The following is a 10,117-nucleotide window of genomic DNA, read 5'->3' as shown; positions in this document are numbered from 1 at the left end:
TCTTCCCATTCACATATTGACCTTTCTGCCCTGGACGTCCTCCGTTGTCCGAATGAGGCCATACACAAACTGGAGGAACAACACCTCTTATTCAGCTTGGGCAGCTTACAACCCAATGGTATGAGCATTGAATTCTCCAATTTTAGGTAACCTCTATAACCCTGCACCTCCACTCCCCCAACAACCCCACCCCTTTCTCGCCCCTCCTCTCCCCTGCACCCCCACATATTTCTCCCTCTTGCCCGCCCTCCACTAAGTTCCACCCTCTGGCTACACAATTTGCAGCTCTTCAATTCCTTCTCACATCTTTTGGTTTTATCTCTGGCCATTGTTCCAGCCATCTGCCTATAAAAAGCCCACCCCGCCTGTGTTCACCTGCCACGCTTTGACCTGCCTCTCTCCTCTTACAGCTTTATTTTCCCAGCCCCCACAATCACTCTGAAGAAGAGTCGACATGAAACCTCACCTAACCATGTTCTTCAGAGACGCTGCCTGACCTGCTGAGTTACGTCAGCATTTTTTGTTCTTTTGTGTATTAGTCAACATCTGCAGTTCCTTGTTTGTACAATATTCTACTTTTACATTGGGGCCCTCCATGGCCCTATTCCATCTGCCCAAAATATATTACTTAATATTTGATTCAATTTTGCCACTTTCTTTCCCAAATGAATAGGCCATCTCGATCTTTCTGCAATTTAAAGCCTTCGTCTTTATTGTCAACCACATGTATAATTTTTCTACTATCTGCATCTTTCTAATGCCCCTACATTTAGGCCTTTATCATTTATACATGGCAAGGAACTAAGTATTGAACTCTTCGTCACTCCACTCCAAATAGCTTTACAGTCACAAAACACCCATCAAACTATTAGCCCTTCTTGCCGATGAGCAAGATTTGAATTTAATTGGCTACTTGCCCTTGGATCCCATGCATTTTATGTTTTGAATGAACCTTGTTAAAAAATGTGAAAGTAAAATGATATCATTAATAGGTTAACTTTAGTTTAAGGAAGGATATACAGTAGAATAATATCCAAATCTGGAGTAATGTTTTATTTTTATTCAAAGGGCCAGCAGATCTCAGCGTGAAGAAATCGCTTGCATCACACTCCGGATCCTCCAACATTAACAATTCCAAAACGCCACCAGCTCAGCTGAGTCCCACTGAAATAAATGCAGTACGACAGCTTGTAGCAGGATATAGAGAGTCAGCAGCCTTTTTACTCCGCTCAGCAGATGAGCTAGAAAACCTGATTTTGCAGCAGAATTAACTCCAGCCAAGCTGCTCACTCCTATTGGTATTATATCTCTGGGGAAGACATTTCTCTGTTACTGTACAGGACCACGAGATAAAGGCTGTCATAGTCTACCGTCGTGCCCCTGAATGTGAAACACATATTGGACCACCTTTGGTCTTTAATGAGGAACCATTACATTTGCAGAGTTAAATTTCAGTCTGTTCCACTTCATATTTTCTAATTGAAGAAGCAAACAGATATGACCACAAATGTTTAAACATCTTCAATGACTGACACCAAGTAAAAATGGCAGCATCAATATCGTCTTACTTTCCAAGTGCAATATGAGTTTAAGGTGCTACTAATTGTTTACTTTGGAGAACTGCAGAGATGAATTTAAGGAGGCTTTATACCTGTGGATAAGAAACGGGTTACAGAAGGTGCTGAGCAGCTTATGGGAATTCGATTCATGATTTAGAGTGATGGTAGCAGGTTTAATGATGATAAGAGCATGAGAGGGGTGTTTACAAAGCCCATATTATTTATCAAATTGGGTTTATGCCTCAATCGCAGTTAATCACCATCGTTTGTCTCCCTTGTGTTCAGGTAAATTGAAATTCTGATCACTAGTATGGTGCCTGTGTAAAATGCATTGAAAGCAAAATAGACATGTTGTTTTTTAGATTGATTTAAACCTAAAGTTTGTCAGAAAAATAAAACAAAAAACCTTGTGGGATGTATTTCACTGTAGGTTGTATATTTTGCAAGTAACAATCTGAAAACTTTGTACAGTTTCATTTTAGAGAATTCTATTACAAGGATGTCTTGGGACACCTTTTACTGTGGGATGTATTTTGCTGTAGGTTGTATATTTTGCAAGTAACAATGTGAAATCTTTGTACAGTTCCATTTTACAGAATTCTATGAAAGGAAGCCAGGAGACATTATTTTGATGTGATGTGCAAGGTGTGCAGTTTACTGCGATTCTTTGTTGTTCCCTAAAGCCTGTACTGACTGGATGCAGTTCTCTCACAATTACCGTGGGTGTACTTATATTCTGTCAATTATTTTGTAAATTATTAATTATACATACATTGGTGTTAATTTCAGTTGTTTAAGACTATTTTCTGTACCTCTTGGGGAAATTGCTTTTCCTTTTCATGTTAGAATATCATTTAAATTTTGTACTTCTGCTGTGCACTTAGTGAAGAGGTATGTTGGGTTTCCCTGTATAGTTTCTACACTTGTGAATTCCTTACAAACTGTCTCATTCATGTTGATTCCCATTTATCTTTTGATAATTGTATTTAATGAATTGGTAACATTTTGAGTATATGTGAATTAATGTTTTTCAATTTATTAACAACTCCTGACTGTGATTGTGAACTGCGTTACGTGCACTTCGTTCTATAGTAATTGGACAGCACTGACATCTAAGCTTTTTGTAATGTTTATTTGAGTGATTGATTGATTGATATATTGTTTAACAAAGTCAAAATGGTTGGTATTGTAGGTGAATATAAATGTGGAAAACAGTCACTGCTATAATCCAAATACTTGTGGATTTTTCCTTCTCTTGCAGCATATACCTCCAATAGAAAGCTGGAACCAATAAATATTGAACAAAATTAGTTTTGAAACATCTTAACAGATAATGCCAAAATATATTTGTAGTGCAATGTAAGTGCCTTTTCTTTCTGGTTGAACAACTAATTCTAATGGATTCATTACCAAGAGAAAAAGGCATCTTTAATGGCATCAGTTGTTCACTGGTTTCTTTTTAAAGAGGTATCACTGTTGCACTGCAAATTCATGGTTCCAAAAAAATATATAAATTTTCATCAATTTTTCCCAAGGCCCTAGATGTTAATTGATTTTTTTTTTCAATATTATACATGCAAACCATTTCTAAAGAAATATGTTGTAATTATTCTACGTGAATGAATTACAGTGTACAGAAGCATAAAGGTGTTCTTGTTCTATTCAAAATAGAAGTTTACATGAACTCTAATAATCAGGTTAATGGGAACCATCATTTTGACTGTATATGAGAGCCTAATGATGTGATGTGCAATGGGTCAGCTACTCTCAGTCAATTTACTTGAACATCAGTGAGGTTAGGGAACCGTTTACTGAGTTCATTTTCCTTATAAAGGCTTAACAAATCACATGTAGCCTGGAACTACAAATATCCAATACTGTTTATTTCAATGGTGTACCAATGAAAATCGACATTTCTCTGTGTCAATAACCAATAGACAATAGACAATGGGTGCAGGAGGAGGCCATTCGGCCCTTCGAGCCAGCACCACCATTCAATGTGATCATGGCTGATCATTCTCAATCAGTACCCCGTTCCTGCCTTCTCCCCATAGCCCCTGACTCCGCTATCCTTAAGAGCTCTATCCAGCTCTCTCTTGAATGCATTCAGAGAATTGGCATCCACTGCCTTCTGAGACAGAGAATTCCACAGATTCACAACTCTGACTGAAAAAGTTTTTCCTCATCTCAGTTCTAAATGGCCTACCCCTTATTCTTAAACTGTGGCCCCTTGTTCTGGACTCCCCCAACATTGGGAACATGTTTCCTGCCTCTAACGTGTCCAACCCCTTGACCCCTTGAAGAGTCTGAAGAAGGGTCTCGACCCGAAACGTGCCTCTAACGTGTCCAACCCCTTGACCCCTTGAAGAGTCTGAAGAAGGGTCTCGACCCGAAACGTCACCCATTCCTTCTCTCCCGAGATGCTGCCTGACCTGCTGAGTTACTCCAGCATTTTGTGAATAAATCGATTTGTACCAGCATCTGCAGTTATTTTCTTATACCCTTGATAATCTTATACGTTTCGATAAGATCTCCTCTCATCCTTCTAAATTCCAGTGTCATTTTGTTATGACCACTATTTCCAAATCATTCCTTGCCATTGGGGAAATGCAACCAAGAATTTCACAGAATGACTCACACTTACATGAATGATGTATTGCAGACAACGAGGTGCACCCAAGGGCATTATTTGTCACTTGAAACCATGTTTTAAGTGTTGCTGGGTGTTTCAGTATCTTTTTTCCAAATATTACTAATTATTTGTCCATCGCAATCCCATCAGGCTATCTTTGCAGCTGTGTAATTTGAAGGAACACCTGCACTCTTGCAACTTCAGCAGACTACTGCAAAACACGCTGAAGGTTGCTTATTCTGAACTAGGCTTGTAATCACCATGGAGACTTCCAATGCCATTTTAGAACTTGGACACCCCTTACAATGTACACTTGAATGTGCTCCTGCCGATTTGTGATTAAAATATAGGAACTGGATCTCAGGCCCATTGGAAAGCTAAGGAGAAACTCACTACCCAAAGATCGTATCCTTCCTCTGATCTACAAACATCCATGCTTCTGTTTCAGCCTCTGTGATAAAATTTCTGTGGAAGATATGTTTACTTCTGTCTCAGAGATCTGCAGCCTATTATGTGGTCCCACTCCTCACCTTCCATTCTTAAGATTCTAGTATCTGCAGCCTTTTGCTCTCCACTTGCCACCTCCCAGCCTCTGTTGTTATCTCATATAAACATAGAAAATAGGTGGAGGAGGAGGCCGTTTGGCCATTCGAGCCAGCACCGCCATTCATTGTGATCATGGCTGATCATCTACAATCAGTAACCTGTACCTGCCTTCTCTCCCCATATTCCTTGATTCCACTAGCCCCTAGAGCTCTACAGAATACCTTTATTGTCATTCGATACCGAACAAAATTCATTTGCCAGCAGTCACAGAGCAAAAAAAAAACACAAGACACACAACCCCAACACAAACATCCATCACAGTGACTCCAAACACCCCCTCACTGATGGAAGGCAAAAAAACTTCCTCTCTCTTCCCCCATGCCCCTCCCACGGACTCTCTATCTCTCTTTTAAATCCAACCAGTGAATTGGTCTCCACTGCCTTCAGTGGCAGAGAATTCCACAAATTCACAACTCTGGGTCAAAAAGTTTCTTACCTCAGTTTTAAATGCCCTCCCCTTTATTCTTAGACTGTGTCCCCTGGTTCTGGACTCCTCCAACATTGCGAACATTTTTCCTGCATCTAGCTTTTATAATTTTATCTGTCTCTATAAGATCCCCTCTCATCCTTCTAAACTCCAGTGAATACAAGCCTAGTCTTTCCAATCCTTTCCTCATAGGACAGCCCCTCCATCCCAGGGATTAACCTCATGAACCTATGCTGCACTGCCTCAATAGCAAGGATGTCCTTCCTCAAATTAGGAGACCAAAACTGCACACAATACTCCAGACGTGGTCTCATCAGGGTCCTATACAACTGCAGAAGGACTTTGCTCCTGCACTAATCCTCTCGTTATGAAGGCCAACATGCCATTAGCTTTCTTCACTGCCTGCTGTACCTGCACGCTTACTTTCTCCATCCTTCCCTCCCCCTTTTGTTACCTGCTAATCAACCCCTCCTCACCTGTATTTACAGACCACTTTCCACGCTTTCAGTCCAGATGAAGGGTGTCAATCCGAAACGTCAACTATCCAGTTCCCCCCACAGATGTTGCCTGACCCATTCCTCCAGCAGTTTGTTCATTGCTCAAGATTCTAGCATTTGCAGTCTCGAGTTTCCGGGTGAGAGTCCTGGTGCCTGGTGTTGCAGGCTATAGGAGAAGAGCTCTCACCTGCAAATACCTTCTGGTGCCATGATTCTTCCTGCATTACTCGAGGTTTCAGGGTGTCGCACTTCTGCAGGGAAATCCTGCTGGCATCCTGCCTCTCCTGGCAGAGTACAGTGGATCTCTTCCATCTGGTCTCTGTCACAGAAGCCGGGTCCTGCTATCACCATTCTCCTGCCACTCTGTGCCATTTTATGTATAACACCATTGTTCCCCTTAAGAACAGGAGCCCTGATGCACAGTTACACTGCTAAGTGCCATCAAATGCAGGAAACTCAACGTGAGATTTTCTATAACACATTTTCTGAAAGGAACTCACTGAGAAAATAATCCTTCTGTAATACCAATTATATGCCCCATGTTAAAGGAATATAAATGCAACATTGTTTTAATGCTTTTGGAATATAAATGAATTTCTAGGCCTGCATGCTTTCCTTTGATTCGTCCACTTCTGATGATCTGCCCACTGAGCCGGAAGTATTCCTTTAGTAATTGAGCTACATTCAATAAAAAAAAACACATTTTTAATTTGCTAGGTGAAATAACTCCTAAAATTCCTTTGATGGCTTAACAAGGTTTTCCTGTTGTAGTGCGGATATCTGGAGCAGGAAAATACCATGATCATTATCTCTATTGTGCTGAGCTAGATTGCCTTAGAGCAGCCAATTGATGTCAGCAATTCTGTGTTAGGCAGGAACCAATTGGTCAAAGTTGTTCAAATGAATCGCTCGAACATCCAAGCTGAGCAGTGAAAAACTAGGTGATGGAGTGGTCTACTAACTCTTACTGCCTTGCCTGGATAATGTCTCCCTTGTAACGAGCTGGACGATGCCTGGGACCTATAAATGAATGGAGTTAAAAGCCTCACAGTTTCCGATTCATTACTTGCACAAATCTGTTAGTCCTAAAGATAGGCCTAACACATTCTTTTCTATTACCTCTTTTTTTTCTAGTTCAATACAAAATATTGGCCCAAAAGTGCAAACTGTTCGTGTTCATTGCTGAACTATTGAAGAAAAAAAACCTCACATTGTATGGTTCTCTACTTGCTGGAAAGAAGGTACCAATAAATGAAAGTAACTGAAAAAATTGACAGAGAGCCTTTGTCGAGGGCCATTGCAAAGGAATGGTATTGCATCATGTTCGGGCTGATTGTCAGTGGGGCTTCAGATGGAGTTGTACCTCTAAGGTGACATGTTGTGAAGAGTGATACACTGAAATGGGCATGAGGAGCCAGAATGAGGTATCAATGAGTGGTATAATTATAAGAGTCTAGGTCAGTGTATCATTGTACTCATCTTTCCTGACATGTAATCCTTTTAGGTTAATGTACCATTTTCAGCACTGAATCCAGAAGCACATCATTGTACTCCAGCTACCCATTTCTGTGACGATTTCCAGTAGTGCCTGCCTGGCCTCACTGGCAGAGTTTCTCCCTTCTGCAGGGAATTAATTGTGCAACCTGATGACTCTGAGCAGAGCATCATTAAAACCTTGGAATGCCTAGACCATATCGTTTCTGTTGACTGCTTCTCCCATGAACTCCACAGTCAACCAAATGCATGGTTACCAGACCTTTTAAATAGTGAGTTTGAGATGAATTTACAGATTTTATTATCACTGCTGTTCCACCAAATTGGTTGGGAAAAGACAGCACTACTCAAACCAGACTGTGCCATCTCAGTGGGAGATGCATTGTATTCCCAGGGCATACAAGTGGAGTCTGGAGCTGGTTTATTTGGGAGAGATTCAAAATTAGCACAATACGAGGGAATTGACCATGGAATTCTGAAACTGAATGTTTTTGTACAGAAAGTAGAAAGGAGGATAAATAGTTTATTTCAGGATGAGGCGAGAAGCCCTCCAACAAACACTTAGAAATGACTGAAAGAAGATAGTTCTGAGGTCAATGTAAAATTAATTGAGTCCCACAGACCTGGATCAGGTGTTGCAAGTTCAAGACTTCAAATTTGTGGTCAAGGTGAGTCAAATGACGCATCCTACCATCGATACCAAAATCCACAGTTCAATGCCTCACCTACTGATAATCTCTTAATTAGGACCTGTATCTGGTTAATGGCCCTTCACCTCCACTCTGACACATTTAGCATTGCTGAGTCCTAAAGAGATACAATTACAATACTGGAACAGGCACTTCAACTCTGCGCCCACATGGTCAATTAATAACCCATTTAATGTAATCCTACATTAATCTCCATTTCTTACTCCCCCAGCCCTCACATTCTCCAACTCACCCCAGATTCTACACCTACACACTACAGACAATTTACAGAGGCCAATTAATTTAGCAGCCTGCACATCATTGGGATGTGCACCGGGAGGAAACCCATGCGGCCGCAGGGAGGCCATGCAAACTCCACACAGACAGCACCCAAGGTCAGAATTAAATTTGAGTCTGATGCTGTGAGATAGTGGCTATAAATACTGCACCATTGTGCCACCTACTGGTAGTCCCACAACCACGTCTAAGAATGTAAAGACACTGCCAGTTATTCTGTGAGCTGCATCAACTAAACAGATTGGATGACACTGACGCTTGTCACTTGCTCTTGTATGTATGTCCAGCTCCTGCAACAGCTAACTAGTGGACAGCAGCTGAAACTGCAAAGGTCATTAGTAAGTCTGAGGTCAGTGATAGAGCAGGAATCATGGAAAATATCTTATACCTAGTCGTTTAAATTCCCCTTCCCCTTTGCTCACAATGTATTGACCTCAGAGATATGCCCTCTAGTCTTTGATAGTCTCTGAGAAAATGATACTGTCTATTCTATCTGTGCCTCTCAAAATGTTATAAACTTCTATCAGATTTCCCCTTAGTCTCCAAACAAATCAAAACACAAAGTGCTGGAGGAACTCAGCGGGACAGTCGGCATCTGTGAAAGGAATGGACAGATGGTGTTTTGTGTCAGGATCCTTAAGTTAGCTGAGTTCCAGCACTTTGTATTTTGCTCAAAATTCCAGCATCTGGATTTTTTTTGTCTCCAAACAAATTAGTTTGATACAACTCACACTATCTCAATATTTAGTGCAACAAACCTATGAAGCTTCCTTCACAACCAAGCACAGTAAAATAAACATTTGAATGCCTGCATCTGGAACTTCAAGTCCCAATCTTATTTTCTGGTGGGGGAGAGGTAATCCTTTCAATCAAACTTTAGGCACATTCTGCTCAAGAGGTTCTATACCATTTTTTCTCCTCTTGTAACTGATTTTAGAAGTATTTGTGAACAGTATAAAAAAACAAAATATTGGTGTCTTGCTTAATAAAAAAATCAATTCCTTACCATTGTTTTTGCAGTCTCACCACCTCAGTACAGTGTGATGTAATATACACAAAATAATATTTACCTCATTTCTGTTGCTAATTGCAAATGTAGAATAGAAAACATTGGTCTGCTGAGTAGAATTTTATAAAGTATGATGTGTAAATTCAAATCGATGGATGTCATTTGCAATCATTTGATGTTGAACAAAACCTCAGGAGCCTGGCATTAATGTTTGTGTTGGAGAAAGGGTGAAAACTGGCATATTGTTGGGGTGCGCTAATAATTAGTGATTAGTTAAAAGCCTTCCTTTGGTCTGCACTTTGGCAGGTAAATAATTCATAATGATGATATGAATTTATCTCAGTGTTCTAAACAAGATACCTGCAGTTTTAGCGTGACCTTTGATGAGGAAAAAATAAGAACATAAAAAAATTAGCAGCAGGAGCTTCTATTTGCCACTTGGCCCTCGAACATAATGGCTAAATAGGCTTTTCAGCTAAAATGTTGTTTGCTAACAGCCCTTATATCAAGCAAGCAGGCTCACTTAGAAAAAACAATTAGCTGCTTAGAAAAATAATTTTGCCCACTGGTCCTCATATCATGCAGCTACAAGGACATATATAGTTAGACAAGAGAGGGTTTTCTCCCCAGAGACATCTGAGATTAGTTCAATTTCCGACATAATAAATAACTCTTGTTTTCAGTATTAGGGAGGATGGCTAGTTTTAAACCATAATTGACTGTTGTGTGTAGATTAGGGAAGAAGCACAGGTTTATTGATTATATAAATACATGCTACGTGTGAGCTGCTGAACCTCTCCAGGGGCCAAGAACCAAAACGTGACAGGACCCTCAATCTCTCCAGGCCTAACCATCGTCAGGGGTTCCCGATGTGCAATTGGAGGGTGCATGAGGCTGGTTATTTAAT

General features: G+C 40.5%; 1 protein-coding gene across 4 annotated transcripts in view; it reads left to right on the top strand.

Moving 5' to 3' along the window:
* The window catches only part of LOC144592636 (nucleolar protein 4-like), a 164,050-nt gene extending 154,873 nt beyond the window's left edge, over positions 1 to 9,177 (top strand). For all 4 annotated transcript variants that reach the window (XM_078397341.1, XM_078397339.1, XM_078397340.1 and 1 more), the window contains one exon: positions 1,069 to 9,177. In XM_078397341.1, coding sequence (XP_078253467.1) covers positions 1,069 to 1,271 — 203 coding nt within the window. In that variant the 3' untranslated portion in view covers positions 1,272 to 9,177. The remainder of the gene's footprint in view (positions 1 to 1,068) is intronic.
* Positions 9,178 to 10,117: the final 940 nt, after the last annotated feature.

Source organism: Rhinoraja longicauda, chromosome 4 (assembly GCF_053455715.1).
Source record: "Rhinoraja longicauda isolate Sanriku21f chromosome 4, sRhiLon1.1, whole genome shotgun sequence".
NCBI lineage: Eukaryota > Metazoa > Chordata > Chondrichthyes > Rajiformes > Arhynchobatidae > Rhinoraja > Rhinoraja longicauda.
The sequence above is the reverse complement of the archived record's forward strand: the minus strand, read 5'-3'. Positions and strand labels throughout refer to the sequence as shown.